The sequence below is a fragment of the Struthio camelus genome, chromosome 2 (genome assembly GCF_040807025.1).
Source record: "Struthio camelus isolate bStrCam1 chromosome 2, bStrCam1.hap1, whole genome shotgun sequence".
In the NCBI taxonomy this organism is placed as follows: domain Eukaryota; kingdom Metazoa; phylum Chordata; class Aves; order Struthioniformes; family Struthionidae; genus Struthio; species Struthio camelus.
Window position 1 is genome coordinate 17,632,419 of NC_090943.1, and position 25,443 is coordinate 17,657,861.

At 43.4% G+C, this 25,443-nt stretch overlaps 1 protein-coding gene across 4 annotated transcripts; it reads left to right on the plus strand.

Moving 5' to 3' along the window:
- On the plus strand, positions 1 to 25,443 carry LOC138066294 (uncharacterized). Of its 4 annotated transcripts, none has more exons than XR_011139583.1 (4): positions 1 to 553; positions 9,560 to 9,670; positions 10,324 to 10,818; positions 20,407 to 25,443. XR_011139583.1 is itself a non-coding variant. In XM_068934442.1 (4 exons), exons 1-4 carry the CDS (start codon positions 457 to 459, stop codon positions 10,722 to 10,724), a joined length of 663 nt encoding a protein of 220 aa, XP_068790543.1. In that variant the 5' UTR covers positions 1 to 456; the 3' UTR covers positions 10,725 to 16,062. The 4 variants fall into 4 exon arrangements, 1 of the variants encoding a protein (XP_068790543.1); XM_068934442.1 differs by lacking the exon at positions 20,407 to 25,443 and adding an exon at positions 6,009 to 6,082 and having other exon boundaries at positions 1 to 533; positions 10,324 to 16,062; XR_011139584.1 differs by lacking the exons at positions 9,560 to 9,670; positions 10,324 to 10,818.

A 25,443-nucleotide genomic window follows, 5' to 3' on the forward strand; every position in this document is an offset into this window, starting at 1 on the left:
TGCAGCTGCCTCCGCAGCTCGGCGCGTGGCGCCTGCAGGCGAGCACAGGTTTTCCCTTCACGGGTGACCGGTGCAATGTGCCAGGAAATGAAACTACTTGGGCAGCCAGTTGGTATTATAAATTCGTGACAGAGAGAAATGATTTTTCTGACGGGCTTCTAGTGAGAGTGAAGTCCGTGGCTTTCTCCCAGCCACCACGTCTCAGCAGGGGATGGATCCTGAGTTTTTTGTCCCCAGACCATGCCGGAGAAGTTGGGAAACGCACTCCAGCCCTTGAGGGTGCCCATCACTACATTTTTCTAGTGCTTGTCTCTGGGGGCATCCGTACCACACGCACCATCCACCTTGGCTTTGCCTTCTGCTGTGTTTCCTGTGTATTATTTAACAACTTCTGGCGCAGATCCCATTTCTTATGCTATTGGTGGGAAAGGCAAAAAACAGAGGAAGGGCTCTGTCATGCTCTCGTATGCTGGAGCCTACGTGGGGATTTCACGTTTTCCCGGCCAGAGCGTGTCGTGCTGCGTTTCTCACGGGTAAGCTGCCTGCTGCCAAGGTGAGCTGAAGCATGTATGCCGAGTCTAAAAAACCCCTCTTGGGGTTCAGGGTTACGAGCACCTGCGTTACTTCAGCAAAGCCTTTATTTAATGCAAACGGTGCAAGTATCCCATATAGATTATTGCAAAGGGGTCAATGAGGGTGGTATAAAGGGGATTTCAGAAAGAATAGAGTGATTGATAAATCAGTTTTATGAATCCCAAAACTGAGCAAGTGAAACCTGAACAAAGAGCCATTTGGTAACTTGTATCATAACCTGCCCACTAGAAAAATGAATTATCCATCCTTGAAGAGGTTGCTCTAGCTGCGCTCTAAGGGCCATACCTGAATGTAATTATTTCTCTTGTTTTCTTCTCTCCTATCAGGCTGGCAGCTGGAGAGCATGCTTTCTAATCATATTTTGGTCTTATTTTTGATTCATTTTCCCCATCTTGAAGTATTCATCAGCTGCTATAACCTGTTGTTTCAGACAGCTGATGGAGTTTATTGATTTCTGACTCGGATCTGGCAAATCTTATTGCGAATTCATCCCCAGCCGGCGCTGTACTGGGAGCCCGGGCTGAGCAGCAGCGTATTGCAGCCGAGCGTGCTCTGTCGCGGGCGCTGGCTGGGCTGCCGGCTGTGGCGTCCCCGCGGAAAAGCCGACCCCTTCCCACACCGCGTCCTGGGCAGGGCCGTGCCCGGGGCCCTGCTTGCGCGCGCAGGACAGGGCGCCCCGCGGCGGGTGCTTTTTGCCCCGGGGAGGTGCGCCAGGGCCGCGTAGGCACAATCTTTGGACGGGGAACGTGGCATCACGACCTGCCACAGCCCCCAGCAGCTGCAACAGACCAGCTTTCTTTACCCAGGAGTTATGTTTCCAGTCCTCTTGACTGCACAGAAAAGCCTGAAAACCTGAACCAGATGTAAGGCTTCACCTGAGTTTACAGACAGGCTGGAAGCAATAACTCTGGGAGGTATAAACTGTTCCTTTCATCGTAATAAGATGTTAACGGGGGGAAAAACCCACTGCTCTAGGCGGTCCTCTATTAACACCATCTCAGTGACTGGGGGAAAATGGCATCTGCTGGACCCGGTTCAGCCAGTATCTACCCACACGCATACCCACATCCTCGGTGGAGGACGCTGAGCCCCGGGCACCCCGGCGGGACGGGGTGCTGCTCCGAGAGCGCTGCAAGCGGCTTCCCCGCCGGCTGCAGGGGGAGCACAGCAGGGACAGGGTGGGTGGTTTTGGATTTTGTTACCTCCAGGAGAGGTGAGGACACAAAGCTGGTGTTACCAGGGCAGGTGGATATCTCCAGGTCTCCGATTCCCACTCCCGCTCTGATGGAGACCTCTCTGCAGGCTGGGTGGGCATCCGGTAATTCCCTGTTAGAGCCTGTGGAGCTCTGTGGTCCTCAGTACCTGTGGGGGGGGACGGCTGCACAGCTCTTCTCAGGGGGCCCCGGCAGCTGCTGGAAACCACATCTGTTTGCCATTGCTTTGGATTGTTTATAACATTTTGATACTCTCTTTTGCAACATTTTATTTTAAAGAGCCCAGTGATAACTCCCATGCCGAGTGTTACATGCATGTAGCTCACTCTCGGTTTATGCATTTCAGCTCCGTTTGCCTAATAATTCATGAAGTTCACGGAGCCGGCTCCGCTCTGATGCGAGGCCAGACGACAAGAGCGTAGTTTGCTGCTTTTGCGTTGCCCGCGGTGAGCCCAGCTGCTCTGCGCTCCCGCTTGTTTTCTATGAGAAGGGACGTTTGGGCGAAAACGAACTGGCCTTTCTTTAAGTAAAAATCACATTCTAACTTTTGAAGCCAGTCTGCAATTTATGACCGTGAAAGCATAGGATTAAAGGAACAAAAGAAACTGGTACTCTCCTCTGCGGTGCTCTGTTACTGTTTCCTGTTACCTAGTGGAAAGTCCAGAGAAAAGGTACATAGCTTGGGCACCGTTAAGATAACAAAGAACACAGTGGGAATGTATTTTCCGCTGGGCAACCTTATCTGCTCTGATCGTACCGGATTTTCAGCTAAGTGTGATTGTGAAGGATAATTGCCATCATGTGTTACCTGAGATTGCAGGGTTGCTTTCCAACTAATGACACCAGGAGAACCAAGCAGTTGTTAATATTTAATCAGACTCTTGGCTTAACAATTGGATAAATGAGGTGTGTAATTACACAATTATAGAAGACATTTCAGATAGGAACTGTGCTGTTATTAATAGTGAAGGTGAAAGCTGGTGAACGTACACTGTTCAGTCCCATCAAGCATGTCATTAAAAAAGATCTTCAGTATGAGAGTCTAACAGTATGTCCTATGAGATGATAAACAAAGGTTTCAGCTGCTTTTGAGATAAAAATTCCTGCTCAGCCAAGAGATTTCAGTGTAAGAAAAATACCAGACCAGATGTTTTGTTGATGTGGCAAGCTGTAATCAGTGGTAACTAGGGAACATTTAAATACATACTCAGAGAGTATACCACTCTTTTATGTAATGCTTTATGTATCATTTCTCAGCAGTCAGGCAATTATTTTCCCTAGGTTATTTATTTTAAATTTTACAGGAAACGGAGAGGTGCATTCTAAGCCAGTGTAGTACTTACCTGCCCAGTGGAACTTTTCTTTAAATTAAATCTTTATCATATAGGACATGGAAGGTGTTGTGTTTGATTGCAAAATATCAGTCAGAATGAAAACAGAGATGCTGCCTATAATAATTTCATTATTCTGGTCTTTTAATCCTCTGTTTTAGCTCAGCTCCTTAAGAAAACATTCTGTTTTTTCAAGTTATTTTAGCTTGGAAAAATTACAAGAGTCACACTTCTTCAGTACTCCACTACAGTTAGCACATAGTGGATAATTCTCCTGAGAGTCAATTAGTAGGATATTGGAAAGTTAACATCAAAAGCAGAGAACTTATTGACCAGCATGATTGCTGTTCAGTGAAATGAATCTGAGTAATGTGCCAATTCAAATCTTAGAAATGCTTTACGCAATGCAATGAGACAGCATTCAGGTGTTAATGTGGTTTCTCAAATGAATAGTTATAAAATCAAGAGGCACATGTGTTAGCAGAATGCTATGGGCAATAGTATTTTGATCCCCTCCTTCTCCCATCTAGCAGTCCTGAAAGGTTTGAAGTGATCCAAATCTGGATGCGTAGACACTGTTGAATTTCTTAGTGTCTGTTTCTAAGCGTGGATAGATGCTACCACTTTTGTAGTGTGCTTTGAGATCTGCAGAAGATATGTCCTGTGGAAGTGCAAAATGACATTAACATTTTTCTTCTAGAGTTATTTATATTAAGAAATCATTTAATATGAAGAATAGCCTGCATACTTACTGCTCAGCTGAGTGTTGATTTTGTGCCAATGGTTGAGCTATTAGCTGTCGTGTCCTCCTCCTGACATGCACTTGCACGTTGGTTTGTCTTTAACAGTTTGTACTTAGTGCTGAGTTCATGCTGTGAGAAGAGCAGGGCCTTTTAATTATAGCAATGCATAGCCAACAGAGACAATTAGGAAAATAAGCTATCCACCCCCCAAAGCTTAAAATTTACCTATATAGCAGGTTAGCATAGGATTGTAAAGGAGATATAAAGAAATTCACTACCAAAATCATTTCCTAGGCCATGTTATCTTGTGATCCAGTTTAGCGCAACCTGTTTCTTCCTCCTTTTTCTTCTTTGCCTCACCATCAATCTGCCGTTCCTATCTTAGCCAAATGAGTCCCACTGAAATAATTTTCCTCTCTCCTGACTTTCTCATGCACCTTCCTAAGTCTGTAGGTCCCGAGCCTCACTGTTGAGCTGTGCATAGTTGCTTACTGAAACTTTCAACCTCCTTTCCAAACTTTTCTTGCTCATACCTGATACCTGCCTCCATGGGCTCCCCTACTCCTAGTTATCTTTCCAGCTAGGTCTTATCTTGCTACCAAGAACATCCTTGATTTCATGAGACTTGCAGCTCGCTCTCCTTCACGAGACATGATTCTTCTGTTTTGCCTTCCCCATGGGCCACGTCCAAACTCCTGTAGGAAATATAATTTAGAAAACAGGGAGGATGGAAACTGTAACGTTTGAGCACCACAAACCAGCTAGAATATATTGAACCTCTTTGGTTAAAATGTCTCTTTCCTTTTCTGCATAGAGCCCACCCTTACGTCAGCTTCATCTATGAATTGTCCAGGCTGTAAATTCCCTGAGCAAGGACCACCTACGGCACTTGGCTGTGAAATACTGTTTATATCGCTACAGCCCTGTGTAAACAGATCAGGAGTAATGAAATAAGTGGCATGCAAGGCTTTCCACTCCCTCCCTACAGATCCACATTAGCCTTCACTTTGAGGGGCTAATGCCACGGCGCTGAAGTCTCTCTTGGCCTTTTCAGCATAATGTTTCAGTGACTGGCAGGGACACAGATAACAGCTGTGGGTTTGGAGATGGGGTTGAAGGAGAGCAGCCTCCAAGGGGTCCTGCCTGCTGGGAGCGCAGACGTGATGCTGCACGGTCTCCTGTAATGAAACTCAGCCTACTTTTAAGAGATTGTTTCATTCTCTCTAAAGCTTTTTATTTCATCTTATTCTGTTAGTTAAGATATAGCCTGTGCCCATTCCTAGTCCAGCAGTCAGGATAAAGGTTTTTGCTGTTGGTTTTTGGGAGAAAGTCCAAGACTGACAGAGGGATTTTTCTAGCTAAGGCACACAAGGTTTACTTGTTAATTAATGTTTTTATGGCACCTTGAGAACAGAAAGTGCTGCGTATGTGTTTATGTATTTTTCCAATACCAAAATGGTGTTTTTATTTAGACCTTTCGAAGCCCTAATGACTTAGTCTGTGAATTCCTGATCTAGTTTATCTACAAAATTGAAAGTAAAACAGAAGGGTCTTGAATTCTGGCATCTAAAGAAAAGGTCTCCCTTGTCCCATGTGCAGGGTATTCCCTTATTGTGCCTCTCTGAGGAGGTTAGAAGTCCAGAAGAGTGCAGAGTCAGTGGCCATAGAGACTTACGGAACGAATGCATAAAACATATATTCAATTCAAATATTAAAATATGTGGAGTGTTTCAAGGACGCTGCTTTGTAGATTCCTGCAGACTGGGCACATCAGTAATGTATGCGCTGCCTGGCTGCGTGTGTCTCGTTTGGCTCTTGTCTCTTGCCCCCACCACAGTGTGCTCCACGGCAGCTCTTCCACCGCGCGCCGCGCCAAGAGCCGGACCGCTTCCCAAGGCGACGCGCAGCAGCAAACACCCCGTCGCAAACAGCCAAAACGCTGCACACGCGCTGCACAAGCCCACCAATTCTCAGAGACGGACGAGTCACTGTTTTCTTGGAGCTTGGAGCTAAATTTGGCTTTCTGGCTTTCTGCCAGACTGACACCTCCGTTCCTCTAGTGGTGATTTCCAAAGGCAGCTTTTGTGGGTTTCATGAAATACTGTTTTTTTCTCTTTTTTTTGAAGCAGGTCAGTGTCACCCAGCCCTCACGGAGGGCTCTCAGCAGGACGCGCGGGTTGGCGGCTCTGCTTCCTTCCCGGTGAGCTAAACCTGTTTGCGTTTAACCTGCCCTGGTGGGGACGGGAGCCCGGCGCTGCCCCGGCTGCTGCGCGTGCTTCGCGGCACGGGCTCCCGGGCTGCGATCCCACCAGCGGCTCCTGCCGGCACCGCCAGCGCCGGCCCAGAGACGGACCCTCCCGGCCCGTGGGGAGCCGGCGGGGTTTTGGGCCCCGGGGGTAACAGGATGGCTGTGATTACCGCAGCACTAGGTCTGAGCAGAGAGAGGCCGAGGGCTCGGGTGTATCGTGGGGTGGGTTCAGCCTCAAGGCAGGTGTTGAGCGGGGTCGCACCCTTCTGACCCCTCTCGGGACAGAGGCTGTGTTTGTGCCTAACCTCGTTATTAATCTTAACTTTTTGACTCTTTCTGTTCCTGATAGGCTATTCCCCGCATCCCCGGGCTGCTGTATGTTTAGGAATAGTCAGTCTAAAAAGTGAATCATTCTTAGAGATGTCAGCTATTCCTCCAACTAATAACTCCCCGAAGAAGGTAATAAAAAGGGTTAACACAGGGTGTGGCTAAACTTCAGGGCACAAGTTACCTTTTTAATCAAGTTCTGATCATTAAAAGCAAATCTGCTAATATGGTGTCACTAATCAATGCAGAATAATCAGAAGGGTGTTTTAAGAAGTCACTTTCTTTGAAGGTTTGAGTAAAGAATTTTTTTTCATGTTTCAAATTCTGCTCAATGGACACCTTAAGTCAAATGCAGTCAGTTAAATGTAGGAACCGAAAAAGCTGAGGATGCACAGGGACAGTGAAAAACGAGCAATGAACTTGTATTTTGGCAGGGACGTGGCTGCAAGCCTGAATCTACTTCAGCATAAACAGACAAGTGAAAGAAACCAGTATTGGGTTCTACAAGCAATTCAGGGACCCGCTTATCTTTTATCTGTACATTTTGATTTCTATTTGTAAAAGAATGAATGGATGTTGTGCAACATTTCTTTAGTACTGCAGCTGTGGAAAACAACCACATCTGGCACATTAAAAAAACAATGAAATTAAGTGAAGGCTGTACTGTTCTCAAAAGCAGCTACAGATACATGTTCAAGTAACTGGCTGGAAAATAAATATCCAATTTGTCAGATGACAATATATAAACTTGGAAAGATGAAAAAATTAAGCCAAAAGAAATATTGCACTTCAGAGAATTCAAATAAAGGAGAGGTTCCCTTCCACCAAACTTCTGTGGGCTTGCAAGGCATAAATTACACAAACAGCATTTAAAAACAGGATTGCAAAATTCAAAGAGCAAAATTAAAAGCTCTGTTCATGTTCCAGCCATGCAACAAGTGTGCAGCAGATGTTGGAGGCCTAGGGTTAAGAAACCCCGAGGTCTGGATGTACAATTTACAGTGTGTTGTGTTGGCAAGTGTTTGAAGATAAGTTTGTAACAAACATACTGTCAAGCATGTAAAATACAAAGCCCATGACCAGAGGAAATACTGCAAATCTGACAATGACACTTTAAATTGTATGTTCTGAAACAAAGCTGCTATTTCCTAGTATTTTGGAACGAGGAGTTAACAGCGCCAGGGCTCTCGTAGCCAGCAAGCTGTCACACTTGATCGCGGTGAAGACTGACTTTCTTTCCAGTTCCCTTCCTGGTACTGTTGCTGAGTTTTCCAGTGAACCACAAGTTAACTAGCTACATTTTAAAATGGAGCAGTTCATCTTAACTGCAGCTGACATTTGGATTCTGAAGATGTATCCAGCTTTCACGGTGCATTATACCCTATTTGGGTTAAAAGGCCTGAACTATTATATGTCCCTCCAAACCTAGTGAGCCAAAGACAAAAAGAAGTAATACATGTAAAAATAGCATATTAGAACACTTGAGCTGAGGGAAGCTGTCAGAATATTACTGGTTTGTTTCTTTGTTTTCAGGTTTAGGATGATTTCTAAAGCTACAACTGATAAATGTTCTTAAAATAGGTCACATTTTGCACATTAAGTGCTAGAAAAATAACATGTCTCCTACACTTTCAACAGTGGGAGAATTATGGTGTAATGACTATATAAAGCCCTTCCTGCAATTGAGCGGGTTGTTCTTAATTTAAATATTTTTATCTCCCAAATAACAGTAAAGCGTCACTCAATACCACACACAGTTCCCATATGAATGCAAGATTGAATGTAGATTAAAAGTCTTGCTGACAGCCTAAACAAGAGCGCATTTCAAGCACATCTGCAAGCTTAACATTAAGGATCAGATTGTCATTTAAACAGACTCCCCTTTACATCACTCCAGTAGCTTAAATGGACTTTACTGTGGGAGTAAATTGCCTGTCTGCTTAATCTGAGAGGGTTTAGATTAAATGAGAACTGCCCTTCTGGAGACGGAGGGGATGGACTGAATAGGTGGGACATGGTATGTGTGCGAGAGATGTAAAATCCACGTAACAAACGCTACCCTGTGTACGTTCTGTTCCTCAGAAGAGTAGTGGCTGTGAGCTGAATCCTGCAAGGGGAAATGCTGGCTGACTTCTACTGTGTGGGGAACCCTTCTGTACTGAACAGATGGAAGAACAGCTCATTCATATATGTTTCCAGTATATGAAACGTATTTCCAGTATGAAAACTATAAAGTTGTTGGAGTCTAGCACTGCAAGAGCAAAGTACGGCTTGGTAGATGTAAAATATGCTGTTTTATGTCAGTGGCAGCTGGTTTCATTTCTGTGGCCGATGTGACAAATGACATGAATTCACAATTTTCTCCCCAGTCCCTTGGAAGACATATTCTATAGAATGAAAATAGAAGCATTGAATTATTAAAAATCAGCCCCTTTACATATGAAAATGGTATAGTGTCATGTTAAATACACTTTATTAAGAGGTCAATTAGAGACCTATTTTGAGTTAATGGAATTAGTTCTTTTTTATTTTACATTTTAAATGCAATCGTTCAAGGTGTACTTGAGTTTGAAGGAATAGATAATAGAGCAATCTGGTTAAGGGGAATTAGTGTCTGCAGAATCCCTGAGAGCAACGTCAGTGGGTAAAAGGGTGCCGTGGGGCCAGGGGGCTGAGCAGTTATAGGAAGCTTTGCTTGTTATCTGCATGGACTCCCCCAGGCGTGGGAGTGAGGTACGCTTTTTTTTAGTATATTCTCCATATTTGAAGAAACCTGGAGACAATGGAAAATAAATATGGTTAGGCCCTGATTCCCAACCGTGGGTTTAATTTCACTAAATTTTTTTGCATCACTTTCTTAAATCTTATTTGATTCAGTGGAAATTGAGAATACACAAACGTCCTGAGTGCACTGTTGCAGTGGTCGAGGTATGGCTGCTGCGTTAGTCAACGGACAGTTGTTCAGCCACGGCTTTGGTTTGCAATAGGCTCCAAAGCAATGGGTCTAGAAAGACTTTTTTCACTCTTCAAAGGATTTTTTGCTCCCACTATGCCCCTACAGTATTAACTCATAGGAAAATTGTCTCCTTCCCAATGTTACAGGAGAGGAGAAGCCTGCCCGGCTGGCCGCACCGCGCAGCTGTTTGCACCATCGCAGCAGGGAACTGCAGCGGGGCACAGATTCAGCTGGAAAATCACCTCCGAGAAGTAAAAGTAAAACAAAAGGCTATTCTTCTTTGAGCTTTTTCTTCCCTTCACCTGTGTGGCATAAACCACTGTAAAGATATGTATCTACACCCTCATTTCGCCTGGTCTCCAGGTGTATGTGACATTTTCATAGCAGGAATACTGTTTCCGGGATAGACATCCAGGGTGACTATTTCTATTGCTAGCGTCAGCTAAAGAGGAGATCCTTACGGGGCACGAAAGGGGTCACATCTATACTGTATAGAAGAGCCTGGTGGTACTCGAGCGCCTGCTCTTCCCCGGGCACCCGCTGTGCTTGCGGCGTTGGCCCTGCGGAGACAGCCTCGCTGGCCGCGGCGTGCTGCTGTGCCAGCGGGTCCCTGCCCTCCAGGTGCTGCGGCAGAGCACGCCTCCATTTCTCTTGATTCCTCTTGTCTGGTCACAGTTCAGGTTTCTGAAATGCTTTGGCCCAGGGATTTCTTTTGTTTAGGTGATTTGCTCCCAGCAGAGCCTATTATTGGCTTCTAGCGAAGAAAAACATCAAATCGTAAGCAACTACAACGCTTTTTTAACAGTGATTTGAAAATGATATGGGGTATAGCATTGAGGAGCAATCTTGTGTTTTCAGTTGGCTGAAATAGTCTGAATAGAGTGACTGAATAGGTCTTTTCTGTCTGCAGCTGCCTGGGCTCACAGCGTGGATGTCACCGTGAACGTCCAGAGGCGACTGGTGGTCTGGCTTGCCACGGGGCCCACGCTGGCCCACTGGCAAGCAGCCGCCCTGGCAATGCACGTGGCTCCCCCAGCGGCTGCCCTGGCCAAATTCCCCAGATCCTGCCCTAGGAGCCCCGGCCACCACACCTCTACTCCAGCCTCAGGGGACAAGCCAGCTTTCACTCGTTTTCCTGTAAATTGGGCCATGATGCCTCTCATTTCCTGGTGCTTTCCGTCTCATGATCTTATCCCACTGATTTTCCTTTACAAGCAACAGGGAAATGCTGGGAAAGTTGTGGAAAACAGAAAGGAGAAACAGGTCACACTAGAAATTCTGAAACCTCAGCAAAGCTCTTGTTTAAGGTGATTAATTCAGTGACCTCTGACCATAAGGCAGACCTTCAATTCGCCAGCAGAGGATGAAAGATTCAAGATCTGAATGAGTAAAGAAGGGATGAAGGGTGAGTTAATCCAGTAACTGTGAAAGAACATTTGGAAGTAAGAATACTCAACATGTCTACTTCCTCTCCTAACCCTTTCTCTTGCATGCAATTTATTTCTGGAGAGGCTGGAGTATCAGGTACATTTATATTCTTTTTGCTGCCCACTGTTTGATCCAGATCTAGCCAGCAGAGCAGGCTCATGCTCTTAATGCTGTTAAGTAGCACAGCATGCATTTATTTATATATTTTAAAAAGGAAGAAAATAAGTACTTGCAAAATGTTAGAAGGTTAAGAGAAAATGAGGTACTCCAGTAGCTTGTTACATTTTCATCTGTATTTGCTGATGTTTCTCATCCTATAATACATACATATCTACATATGTATATACACATATACATTTGGGATAGAAAGAGACAGACAAACCTGTCAGTGACATTGAACACCTTCTGCCTGAGCTGCCTGCAAAACTCCCATGCAGAATATAATCTTTCATCTGTAGTTATAAGCCTTTAAGCTGCTTATACTATTTTTACTCTAAATTCACCTTTCATTTGGTTAGTCTCCAACATTTCAGACAAATTTACGCTTGGAAGTTTCATAGTAATTTCCAGTTAATACTGTTAAAAAGTGAGAAAGGAGTCTTGAAACAAATTATCTCTGTAATGTTGCACATATTTTTACTGCTGGACAGTAAGGAGATACCTCATATGTAGTATCTGATATCCTTAGTAGTGTAGCTTTGATCGTAGCTTTTTTCCCCTAAGTAGAAAAAAAAAAAAGATGTGGGAAATCCATTTTGAAAATGCTACTGTCCTACAGTGCTAATGGCCTGAAGATTTTTCCATACACTGGCTACTTGATTATACCAGTAACACTTTAAAATGAGAAAATGAGAGCATGGAGTAACCTAGACTTGTGGTTCGTCCCTCCTCTAGTCTGTTACTTTGTGAAGCTCCAATCACTAAAGGCTCACATATTATTTTAAAAATTTTCCACTTTCATGTGTGGTTGAGGTTCCATTTCACGCAGCAAAATATGGAGCTATTACTAATGATTGATTTTACTGTAAGGAATAAATGAAGAAGTGAACATAAAATACAGACTAAACACCTTGTCTTCACAACATCATAAATGTTTCAAGATATAACCAATAACGCATTAGACTTCAGTCCTTTCCTCAAATAGAAAAACACTTCTTAAAAGTGTGTATTAACTCTCATTTCTTAGGTGCTATATTTTTTTCATGGTTTCCAGAAAGAAATCCTGAGAAAATTCATAACTCTGTTTATTTCTGCACGGAAAAAATACCATCTGAGTTTTCTTTGATTAAATCATTATGCTCTTTTTCCGCTTTGTTTCCCCCAGAGAGGTAAGAAGACATTAGTAGCAGAGATCAAGTTGCTAAGAGTCCAAGAAACAAAAATAGGATATTACTTATGTTTCAACTATCTGGTAAAAGACTGGAAAACTAAGCAATTATTTTAAATAAAAGGAGATTTCCAGCACTACCAAGATGAGTAATGCTATTCTCACTGCTGTTCTGCTTTTTTCCCCACTGCTTAGTTTCCCACAGAGGGGTTAAAATCAGCTGAAGAACTAGCAGGAAGACAGGATGAGGCAAACTTTTGGGTTTTGATAGGTATAGTGTGATAAAACCATAACTCCTTATAATTAACATTTATTGTTATTATTTATTGAGCATGCTAAAGTGTGTAATGATTTACAGGGAAATATAGAGATAGGAACATTATGTAACAAAATAAATTGCAACAAAAGTGATGAACACAAGGATGGCCAATACGCCAAGGACGAGCCGTACGGTTCTTTGGAGGGCAAAAGTTTCTTGCCTTGTGCTAATTAGCCCACTGCTGATTTTATCTGTGCTCTGCTAGACATAGGGCATTGACTAATTGTTACCATTACTACATTTTAGTTGCACAGAATATTCGGTTTAAATCCAGACAAGGATGCCAATATTTGATGCGATATACAACATACTCCAAACACAATAGCATGGATTAAAATGACAATAGCCACAAGTGCAAGTAACAGAAAACATTGACACTATCAGTCACGACTAAGCCTCAGCAGCAGTTAAAATTGAGGATGTCAACTCTATAATACAGAGCTGTTAATGAAAACAAAAGATTGAAACAATACTGACTTATTAGGGCTATTTCAATACAGCAGGACTCTCAGTAGTTAAAGCTGTTACATGTTGTCACTAGTATAGTCCTAAAAGGAATTGTGAAAGGTTTATTTTTTGGGGGGAAAAAAATGTGGATATAAGGCTGCGTATCTTTAAACATTAGCTTGTTTGAACTTAAAAATAATAGTAAAAATTACAGATCAGAGCTGAAAAAGGTCCATAACTGCCTAAGAACTGCGGTGTTCAGGATCAAATCTGGCTTAGTAACCCATGGGGAAAAAAAATCATCAAACTATGCAATAGGCTGGAAAGGTTGCAGGTGCTTATAGTTTCATAAGTAATGATATATAGGCCTCTGGTCCCTGTTACACAGCCAGAGACCTGCCACCATGTTGGCTAAGCCAAATTCAAGAAGGGTCTGCTGTGATATTCAGATCTGATGCTCACATGCTTCCAGCATTAATTCAGTGGAGCAATCATGGCCACTGCCTTAAAAAAAAGATTCCCCCCCCAGAGGTGGAAGCCTCTTATCCTTTGCCTTAGTGGCTCATGTGCCCTGCCAAGAGGGACCAAGGCAAAGTGAGTGCCTGTGATCACCTCAAATGGGGTAACTTTTTGAAAAAACATCTCCAGTTCCAGAACAAATTTCTCAGGATAACTTTGATACTCTTGGAAGTTGTTTTTCTGTTTGCTATACCATATTCCTAGTTTCAAACTCTGATAATAGGGAAGATGCATCCTAGTTTTGAATTTCTAGGCGTAAGTAGTGATAAATGAATACCCCTGTCTACTTATTCCCCCAGAATTCATTAACTATCTTGAACAGAGCATTCATGTACACACGTAAACAATTTCTTAAAATAAGACCCTTAATAATTCATGGCTACGTAATTTTGTATTCTCTCCAAGATCCTGTAGGTATATAATGTATACATTGCTATAGCTATGCATACACGTGCGTGTTTATGTGTAGAAACAACAAAAGCAGAGCTCCTACTTTTGACATAAAAACTAGTCAAATGTGCATTGTGGTTTAGCTTCGTAGAATTTCATTAATAGAATTCAGGTGAGACATTTCTGAAAAATAAATGTATTTCTGAAGAGGTGGAAGTGCTGGAAGTACACTATTAGTGTTGGATTATTCTGACTTGTGAAATATGTACTATTCGGGGAGGGGGGATGCTGTTTATTCAGGGTAATGAGCTATACATTGATATTTCTTGCTGTTTTATCATTCAGGGCTGTGAGTCTGTGAAATCACCTGGCTCCTGCCGAGCACCCAAGGGTAGCCGTGCTGGTGCCATTGGCACCAGGCAATAAAGTCGGAGTTTTCTCACTGCTTTTATGTGGGTTAATGCTGTGAGTTTAGCTTTAGCAGCTGGTCCTGAGACTCCTCAGCCGACAAAGATTTATTCAAAGGGTTCAGAGGAAGTACTTAGACCAAAAAAGATTTGAATGGCTCAAGATCTCAAAGTTTTACCAGTCCCTGCAGCTTAAAAGCAAAATGGCACACGGCGCTGGGCTCCTCACGCAGTGCTGCTTCTCCCCAGTGCGTCGTGACTCAAGCCCCTACAGCCCAGCCTGGAGCTGTGCTGGTGCAGGGAGCTGTGGTGTCTACGCTTTAACAGTAAGACGCAATGATTTTCAAGGATATGATGTAAAGCCCAAGCCCATGTAAAGCCCAAGCCCATGGGATTAGACTAAGATTCAAAGCAGGAGGAAGGTGTGTGCCCTCCCTCTGCAGATTGGTTTGGTGACAACATGCACATGGACAACCACCACCTCAGGCTCTGGCCCGGTGTCAAGAGAAAAAGAGGAAAGTATGGCCAGTGGAGGAGCAAACCCGTTCTCCTCTGCTTTACTATCAGTGTTTTGTCTTTCATGCACCACCTCCTGTGTGGCCCACTCACACGCTTTGCCACACACTGGGCGGCCACCTTGGTGCCCAGGATGACCAGGGACCGCCAAGGACCAAAGGACACCCCACCAGCAGGAAGGGCTGCAGGGGGTGGGAAGATATTATATGCACCCTTGTGCTTGAAAGAAAGTTTCTGACCCTACAATAAAGAAATTATGTGCGGTGGACTGCACCCCATTGTGCTAAGTGGTATGCAAATAAATAACAGAGATGTTCCTCTCACTCCCTCCCTGATCCCTCAGTCACAGATTTTACATATTTCTTCATTACTGCTCTCCCACCTGCAGAAGCATGGTGGTTAATTTGATAGCAACTGTGCTGGAAGTTGGAAGCTACCCTTGTAATTAAAGACAGCACAGTTAACGACTCCTCACAGAACTGATGTGAGATACACGTCAGTATTGTTATCTACATTCAATAGCTACAACAATCAAAGAAGGAGAAGCTGCAAAGACTTGTGTAAAGGACACAGAGAAATATGTAGCTGGGATTAGACTTTGGGAGGTCCTTATTTACCAGCCTCCTTATTAATTTTTGCACTGAGCCTCACTCTTTCACATGCCTTTTACATGCTTTGTAAACATGTGAATTTTCCAACTGATCAGCCAATAATTTGTCCTCTAAAATTTGTGCAGGACAAAAATCAAATTAGTGCAACTTGGTGAGTGAGGCAGACTTGACTCCTCTTTGTCAGCAGTATTTGCAACACTGCCTTCAGTTTCAAGGCACACACCCAGTAACAGTGAAGTCAAAGTGTGGTCATGGCTAGAAAAATGTATTTGACATTTCACTGCCATAAGTTCTTCTATTTTAGTTATATTATAGCCTCGTTCGTTTGTTTTTTCAAATTCTCTTTATGTTAATATAAAAAGGAATTCAAGCTGAAATAGTTACCATCTGCCTGAAAGAGGACAGGAAAACGTGGTTACAAAAGAATGTCTAAAGCGTGGCGCAAAATACAGGCCTGCTAATGGTAACATTTCTGTCATTAACATTAAACATTAAAGGCTATAATATACAGGAAAACATATTGCGTGGCTTATCACATTTTTAATGAAGGGTTCAGTGTCGTAGCAGGCAAGCGCTGAGAGGAAAAATGTACTTCTTGGATTTTATTTGCTCTCTTGGGAAACTACCTGATCATGATTGTAGCCCGTAGAATAAACCAAATGAACACCAGGCAGTAAGTCAGCAGTCCCCAAAAGGTTAACCGAGCTTCTTCCTAATGTTACAGCAACGATTAAAAAAATTAGCTCGCATTAACCTTTCACCTTTCACTGGATGGTTCAAATCTAGTGCAAGTTGGTAGTGATTGAAAATTGTTACTATAAGTTTAATGTTTTTCTGGGGGCTTACGCAATGTGAGTGGGTGGTCTCTCACTGCTTCCCAGGGGATGCGTGTTTGCCCGATTAAACCCCCAAATAACTTGCCTCAGTTGGCACTAATTGGAAACCTTGCTTGCAATTTCAGCAGAGATGCAGGGAAAGCGTGAGTGCAGGCACTGAGCAAGGTGCTGCGGGTCACGGCTAAAGCAAAAGCCAATTCTGGCTTCCCAGCGAGGTTTGAAAGTGAATTTTCTGAAAAAAAGCAGATCTGCCCACCTTTAGTCCTGAGACTCCTCAGCCAACACAGATTTATCCAACGGTGAGGAGGCCCAGCTCTAACCCTAGCGCCCTTGCCATCTCTCCCTGCCTCAGAAATGCAAAATCTAGCACACTTCTAAGGTTCCCTATGACTAATGGACGTGGGTCGGTATAAGGCAATATTAGCACTTCCAAACCCCATGTTGTCCTGGTTCCCTGTGTGCCTTCAAATTTTGTACCTGTTGTAAACATTATGTCAATAACACATGCACAAGCATACACTCTGTGCAAACCCAGCTTGTTTTCACTGGGAAATCCTTTACCCAGTCCGACTGACTACTCTTTTTCTTTTTCTGTTGTATTTTGCAGCTGCAAAAAAGTCTCAGGCACTGGCTGTGTGCTATTTCTTGCTTCTTGGGTGAGAATGAAAATAATCAGCACTCAGGGTTTTTTTCTTTCTTGAGTAAATAGTTCTTGTTAAACCAACCTAAGTAAGGTGATTTGCAGTATGGATTTTTCCCATCTAAGTTATTAGAATAAGTTCAGTCAGCACATTCAACCCTAGTCTCCAGTGGTACATAAATTTAATGCAACACTCAACTCTCCTTTAGTATTTTTGGTGTACGCTTGAGTTTTTCTTGGCAAGGAGAGAAGTGGCAGGTGGAGTGATCAGAGACTTTTTTCCTTCAAAGTGAGATTAGGGGTTTTTCAGGTTCCTTTGTTCTGTAAAAGTCTTGGTCTAATTCACTTACAAGGTATCTAGGGCTGAGAATGCCATTTCTTTACTAATTTATATGTTTGGTTTAAAGCCGTGTACTGTTCTCAGTGGAGTTTCTCTATTTTTAGTCACCTTGCTAAGAATTTTAACCAAAGGTTTTTATGCACAGTAAGTGCAGATTTTCCTAGGACTTCTTTGTTTTTGCATTGTACTATTAGAGGTCCTGTTTCCTCTTTTTTCCTCCGATAACTTCTTATCTCAGCAAGAGAAAGGGGGCACTCGGGCTAGCTGGAGGTAATGAAAACCTGCTAGCATTCTGCTCAGGACAACACAGATTGACTGTAGGCCAGGCGGAGCTGGGCATGTTAAAGCTAAAAATCCCTCAGTACACATGAGGAACTCTCCCGGGGAAGGAGAAATACGAGAAGGAGAAATCGGCTTTGCAATGAGCTGTCTTCTCCAGGACTACACTAAATAGAATTCACCTGGCAGAGAAAATCCGAGAACGCATGCAGCTTTCTTGGCAGGTGCAGAGAAGGCCTTTGACATGATTTAATGGTATTTTAAAAGGCAAGCACTAGAAACAAATGGGACTGTGCTGGGATGAATTAGATGGATTAAGATTCAATACGATAACCTAACAACCTCAGGAATAACTAATGACCTACCCTAACAGAAATGTCTGCTGGGTAGGGAACAGGGCAAAGCAGCTCACTTTAATGATTTTTCTGGCACCAAAGCCTCTCATTTGGGACATTCAGCAAGAAGAGCTTACAAAAAGTATTGGCTGAAGTCTTCAATTTGTGCGAATTGTCTTGGTTCCTTTGGCATCAGATGTATGGCTCATTGGAGAATGTGCCTCATTTTGGTAGTAAGTCAGAAATCAATGCCTGCCTAACTGTGAATGATATATCGATGGGTCAGATACACTTGTTTATGGAAATGCTTTCACAATACTGGGAACAGGGTAGATAAGAATTTAACGGCCCCAAGCTTTGGAGACTGCCCCGGATGTTTTACATGTGAAGAAATGATAGCAACGGTTAAAATACCTGACAGGGTCACTGAGGTATATAGGCGTTTATCTAACACTCAAAACGAATCACTTGCATAGTAAGAAAGATGCTTTGCTCCTAAGACATTAGAAATAAGAAATGAGTAATAGTGTAACCAAGAACTGTCCTTCTTAAAATGAGTATTTCACCTCATCTTCTTATCAGTTGGATGATTATTCACTGCACTGGTTCAGAAAGGCAAATTTGTCTGAGCAAACTAAAAAAAAAAAACCTTAGGATATCAATTAAGAAATTGGATAAGAGCATTGCAATTACTTTGCTTAATTGAACTCCCTGTTTCTTAACAGTACCAGGCTGATTTAGTGTCCTAAAGTACACAGATACTGTGCAGAAATGAACAGAATGCACTGTTCACATGAGTGAAAATCCCCTTTCTGCAGTCATTTATGGGGTGAGAACATTGGGATAAATGTCTATAAATCTCAGTTTGGCCACTTGTTTTGCCAGGAAGATGGTCAGAACTACTGAGAATCCATCTGAAAGGTGAAGGGCTATTAACTGCGTGGAAAGTTCATTACAGCTACGAGGAGCTGTGGATGGTCTCTGTCAAGGGGTTTCAGCTATGGGAACAACATGGAGATCTCCTGTATATTCAGATCTCATGGTGCAAGTCATGGTAGCGTGCAAATGTGTCTTAAATGTCTCCTGCAGTCTTTTCATTAGATTAGTAACACTAGACAGCAACGCTGGCAAAGGGCCAAGCATATATCCCAAATGCAGGTAGGATGGCGTGAGCTCAGTTTCTCTCTTTTCCTGTGTTCTTGCAGAGTAAATGCTCTGTGCCAGTGTTGGATCATATAGCCTTGCATAACTAGCTTCTTTTCTTATAGCAACAAATGTTCCTGAGCTCCGAAGAACTGCCCAGCCATTAAGTCCTTGACGGTGGAGCAGCATGGGGCTGTGCAAATGGGGGGGTTTGTGCATAGCTAATTGCAAACCAGGAGTGTGACTGGCACATGCAGTTTAATACAGTTGAAAGTTCAGAGCCTGACCTTCACAAAGAGTACATAAAAACATCAACCTCAGCCCATGATTTCAGACATGGCACCTCCGAGGCATTGCTGGGCGTGTGGAAGGTGTTTCTACGGCAGCAGAGGCCCCAGGTGACATTGCACTCAATCAGCTGTTATCAGCCCCTTTAATTACTAACAGGTATCCAAACTGTAATCAGACTGAAATGTAGTTATAATGATATCTGATCTGGGAATTTATTCCAAAGCTTTCCTTTTCCATGATGGTTTTCATTTCCTGTAATTTAGAGCTGGAAGCATTTATGGAATATCACATGGTTTTAGTTTACACGGGAAATCAGCTGCAGTTGCAGGAAGATACTGACTTAGGGGTTTTAGGTTTTGTTTTGCTGGGTTTTTTTAAGAAGGGAAGATTGCTTCACAGGAAAATATTGCCGTCTTTAGCGTCTGTTATCTGGAGCCTGTGTTCTGTAAAGCGATCTATGATTAAATAGGAACAAGCAGTTTACTTCTGCTACATGATAATCACTTAATGTGAATGAAGCAATAAATGCCTTCCCTTTTTACAGTGAGGAGAGAAACCAAGTGCGGGGAAAGAGGCGGAGGAGGGCTTAGGGGAAGGGATGCTGGGCAGCTGCAGCAAGAAAAACCTCTGAAACAGGAAGTATCAAATCAAGTGCATTTTAAAAAGCCTGAGATGACCAAATCAGATTAAAACGGGAAAGGAGGTTACATTTTTTGCATCATAATCTGCGCCACTTTAATTCCTCACTGCATGACGCCTGGTGGGGGATGATTGCGTATGTATGTCAGGAATAAAACCTTGCAATACTGCACCACCCAAAACGTACTGCAAAAGCCTTTTCTCTTCCCAAAGGGAAAAGCACCCAGCAAGAGGCTGTTTTTTTGCGACTGTGCTGGACACACCTCTCTCTTGCAGTGGGGTACAAGTGCTGAAGTTTCAATCTGGTGGGGGGGAAAGTGGTTTTGAACTGCACTCCCACTAGTAATTACTCCTCAGAGAGTGCCTGAAGAGCCACTTGGGTGCACTCAGGCTGACAGCAGGAGAGCTGGGATCCCTCAGAGCACGCTGCAAAATGCCAGGCAGGAGGTATCAAAGGGCAACAAAAGGCAGCAGGAAGGGGGGCAGAAGCCAACACACTGCAATAACAGTTTGTCTCTTCCCAAAGGCAGCCCTGTCCACTATTCACGGCTCTGGTGCCAGTGAAGGGGGAGATGGCAGACTAAAAGAAGAAGGAAAGGGACTGCTTAAGTGAATAACATCTAATGAGCCATGCTGGAAACACTGTCAGAAGAGCTGGATTTGCAGGACTGCAAGAGCAGAGGAGTGCTGGCTGCTTTCTTTTCGCACGCAGAGGTACATTATGATTTTAAATGAATCCAGAACAGCTGCGGCATTTTTGGACTAAAAGCCAACATTACCATGACCATCTTAATCATCCCCTTGTAAAATGAGCAGCCATATGCGTGAAATCAGGCCATACGTTTTATGGAATATCTGTTGTATGCTGGACAAGTACTTGGACTGAGGTTCATTTTCTCAGGACTTTAACTCCTGAAATATAAACCTTGTAACCTTTCTCTTCATAAACCAGAATTTAGAGTGGGGAGGGGGCCATCCTCCCAAACTTTACGCCGTGTGGCTTTGCCTCTTGCATATCATTGCACTTGACAAAGTCTGGTAGTATAATGGACACTATAAACAATGATTTCTTTAAAATTCTGCGTGAACAGCCCTTGTCTTGCTGGAGAAGAAGATTTAAACAAAGGTGGCATGGCTTATAATATTTGTTAGTGAGATATCAAAATATTTATGTGCAGAGTATTTCTTCACTGTACTTTTCAAATGACTGAGGTTAATCAAAATGAGCCTGTTCCTTGTCTTAGACAAAATCTTGTCCCAAGATGCCTGTTCCTTAATCCCCAGAAAGCAATATCGTATTTCCTTACTGGTTGTTTCTCAGCTAATTGATTCAATATTAGAGGCAGTGGTACACTGTTTTAAGATTTCTCAGGGCTGGAGAGTTCCTCTTTGACCATACCTCTCTTGGGCTCTAGTCCTACAAGGTTTTATGAGTACGTTTAGCCATCTGCAGCAGAGTAATTCCTCCAGCCTCAGCATGACTGTTCATGTGCATCATTATGCACATGCATGAGTCTTTGCAGGACTGTGGCCTGATTATACTTTATGTTGAACTATATCCTGTAAATATATCATGTTGTCACTGGTTTATATGTCATGAGTTCCTTCAGCTACCTGAGTAAACTTGTTAGAAACATGACGATTCATAAAAGCCAGGGAGCACTCCTTGTGCTCATCATCTTGTGTCAGGTTTTTGTACTTGCTCCACTTTCATCTTGTTTCAGTTTGGGTCTTCAGTGTTTCTGGAGACTTTAGTCTCATTTTGCTCAGTATTCTGTTCTCTTACTGAGGTCCGTACAGAAACACCAGGAAAAATGCCATAACCCATCGTCTCACATCTCAGTTACTGCATTTCTACCATCTGGCCATTACTGAGACAACCCAAGAGGCCTGAGCTAGAACTATCTGAGGGAAGTGTTTGCAATTCAGCAGTTCGTATGCGGGCACAAGATGGAAAGGAGGAATATTTGGGTGAGACAGTCCATCTTCTGTCTGATTTTTGGTCAAGTCTGTGCATTCCTCACTTCTCCCATTTTTCTGGTCGCCTTCTGGAGCACAAAAAAACCACCTTTGCTTCCAGTTTGCTGTATGAGCCCACCTCCTTGTTATCAGTCCAGCTTAGGGATTTCTGGCCCTCTCCTGGCCCCCATGCTCTTCCCTACCTGACTGTGGGATGGTGTAAAAGCACATGCAGCACTCCTGGTAGAAGCAGGAGTCTGTCACTCTTATGAAGGAAGGATAGCCCTGTGAATGGGGCTTTCAGAGGGGAATGCGGCAATCCAAAGGAGCCTAAGCCATCCCATGAACAGTACTGGAAGGGAAACCTGGCCTGAGGATAAGATTACACTGCCTGTGTGGAGTAAAAGGGTGGGTTTTGGCCCACTTATTTGGAGAAAATGTTGGCTTTGGTAGGGAAGGCATGAGTGATAGTCTACATGGAAACAGGATTGGGGCGAGCAGCTATTGACTAAGGAAAATTAGTTACTTACTTTGGAAATGGGAAGAGGAATGGTTTTGCTATGGGATGATCGTCTGGGAAACACTTGTGGACAGTGAAGGGGGTTAGCTGGGAGGGTAAGGACGTCTCTGACAGCCCCTCTCTCTCTCCAAAGAGGCAATCTGCCTTCCTAGAGTGGATGGCAAAAAATCTCTTGAAACAAGCATTTGCTTTTGGACAATGAGCAGAAAATTATTTGAGGAGCAGAGGCAAGAGAGAGGAGATGACTCAGAAAGTACTGTGCAACTTGTCTGGGGCTCTTTGAGAGGGTATGGTGCCTCGAGAGCTGCATTTACTGGCCTGCTACTCATGCAGCAGTGATGGACGGGGCTCGCGCTGCCCTGGGTGCACCCACACCACCTCAGTCCATGGCAGAGCCCCGCCTCAGTCCATGGCAGAGCCAGGAGTTCAAAAACTCCTGCCCAGACACAAACTACAGTGATGTGGAATAGGACGTGAAAGTGGGACGGAAATCAGGACATTTTGTGGTTGATTACAATTTCAGTTTTGCTTTGGGTGACAGAGCCTGGAGAAGAGAAGACTGAGGGGGGATCTTTCAATGTGTACAAGTATCTGAAGGGAGGATGTCAAGAGGATGGGGCCAGACACTTCTCCGTGGTGCCCAGCGATAGGACGAGAGGCAATGGGCACAAACTGAACCACAGGAGGTTCCGTCTGAACATGAGGAAAAACTCCTTTCCTGTGAGGGTGACAGAGCACTGGACCAGGTTGCCCAGAGAGGCTGTGGGGTCTCCTTCCCTGGAGATACTCAAAACCCGTCTGGACGTGATCCTGGGCAACGTGCTCTAGGTGACCCTGCTTGAGCAAGGCGGTTGGACTAGATGATCTCCAGAGGTCCCTTCCAACCTCAACCATTCTGTGATTTTGTGATTTCCTGGATGCTGCAACTGCGGATAGGCTCACGGGGATTTTACCATAACTACTTAAAATGTGTCACAACAGCAAAATAGTGCCTCCCCCTCTTTGTTCCCTCCCTTTCCCTCCTCATGTGAATCAACCTCAAAGCCACAGCCAGGAGTTGAGGAAGGAATTCGGTATTCTTGCTTCTTTCTCCGAGTCCTGTCGAAGTGCCTTATCTTTAAGTAGACTGTAAAAACAGTGTATGTTGGAACACGATGAATTTGTGCAGATGTATTTACCATCCTGAACTAGATTTTAAACAAATTGACATTTTAATATGCATTTATTCCAGTTGCATTAAAAAAACCTGCTGGTATTATGCCAGAATGTGATATATAATGATGTTGTTTAGCAGCAACTGTGTCATTTGGTGTTGTTGACAGTAAAATAAATTAACATAATAAACATAATTTGCTCAAAAACAGCTAAGTAAAAACAGATGGTTAAAATATTTTGGCAGGGCCCGTTAGCCCAGGTTTAAATGTGTGTTTAGACATCAGTTCTGTTTGCAACATATGTTACATATTTACTTGATCCCATTTAATATGCAAATACACACCCTTTTATACAGTTGTATAAACAGGTCCTTTAGAGGGTGAGCGCCTGGGAGGGTGGGGGTGACAGGATTTTTTGCTTGCCGTTGTGTGTCCAGACTAGTTCTAGGCAATGTAAAGGGAGAGGAAAGTAGCCATAGTACTGTAAGAAACAAATACGAAGGAAGGTGGAGCATAACAACATATTTGTGTACTGACACAATGGTTCTATTATTGGCTGCTAATACCTACTTGTGTAACTCAATGATTTGTTGTTCACTTTCCTAACCACATTAGAATGTACTTTCCCCATTGGGCTCTGCATCCTCCGTGTTAGGTAATTCTTGCTGCGCTGGACTAAGCCCTGTGAGGATTAATGATCAGATCTAGTCCCATACCTATCTCCTTCCTGTTTGTGAGAGCTAAAAGTAAAAAATGAAAGGGAGAAAGCAAACTTTTCTTTTAAGGAAAACTAACGTTGGAATGGAACAACCTTGGATTTAGTTCTACTTGTTAACTATTTCTAAGCTGTGACTGAACTGACATAGGTGTGTGAATACTATGAAATTCTCGCTAATGTTTAAAGGTTAAATGCTTATCATCAGTCATTTTTGAGGCAGATGAAAGTAAGCTTCGTGCTGGAAGATAAATCTGGGGTGTCATGTCTGGGCGTATTTTTAATGCAAGATGTATCTTTTATGTAAAGTATATATACACGAGTACATGCAGTTAATATGTACATAAGACATAACTTTTAAACAGCAGCTCCAGAGCTGAGGTGGCTGCAAACATAACGTGGTCATAAATGCTCCCTTTGGAAATCTCCTCCACAGCACCATTGGTGGCTCTCAGAGCACAGCAAGTTCTGGAGAGTTTTAGGCCAGAAGGCAAAGATGGTCTTTAGTGTCCTTTCAGAGGAAGCCTAGGCTATGAGCATAGTAGATTGAACAGACACAGTGAGTTTTGTTAACATATAGACTGGGGAAATGCAGTAACGACTGAAAGGGCAGTAGGGAAGGTGTGCCAATGCCATGAGCTCTTTTCTTTAAGTCAGCAGGAAACTGCACACCTCAGGTTTTAGTGCCTATGCAACTTTCAGTACTGAGTGGCTTCAAGTTGTCCTTATACCCAAGTTTATACCCTCTTTCTCAGCCACTTCACATCTGCAGATGGGTAATGACCATTCAGCACTGCAGTGCCCACTGGGCCGCAGGGAGCTGTGCTGCGGAAAGCCCTGGGAGGGTATCATGCTCTGACACACAGCTCACGCCGGACCTTGTGGACACAACTCACACCATGTACTTGAAGAGCGTATGAGGCCATCGTTCCACAGGACGGACTCCGAATAACCAGAAACTGCAGGTTTTACTCTGGGGAATAATGCATTTCATCACTTTAGGAAAATGTGAGACGAGGGAGCATTTTCATAAGTTTCAAATGGACTTCAAAATGTCACTGTCCATTTTTTTTGCGTGTCTCTGCATCATATCTAATATAAAATGTTATTTGTAAAACTTCTTTTTAATTGCTGTTTAATGGCTCCTAATATATTTCAAATAGGCAACTGCAAGTTCATTTTGACATTTATTAGAAGCCATTAGCTAACGATTTA

What these genes read in the sequence shown, in the direction of transcription:
- LOC138066294 (XM_068934442.1), top strand. Translation starts at nt 457, where the DNA reads ATGCTCTCGTATGCTGGAGCCTACGTGGGGATTTCACGTTTTCCCGGC. An exon ending in TCGTGCTGCGTTTCTCACGG is followed by an intron (nt 534 to 6,008) that starts GTAAGCTGCCTG and finishes TTTTTTTTGAAG; the next exon opens with CAGGTCAGTGTCACCCAGCC. An exon ending in GCGGCTCTGCTTCCTTCCCG is followed by an intron (nt 6,083 to 9,559) that starts GTGAGCTAAACC and finishes CCAATGTTACAG; the next exon opens with GAGAGGAGAAGCCTGCCCGG.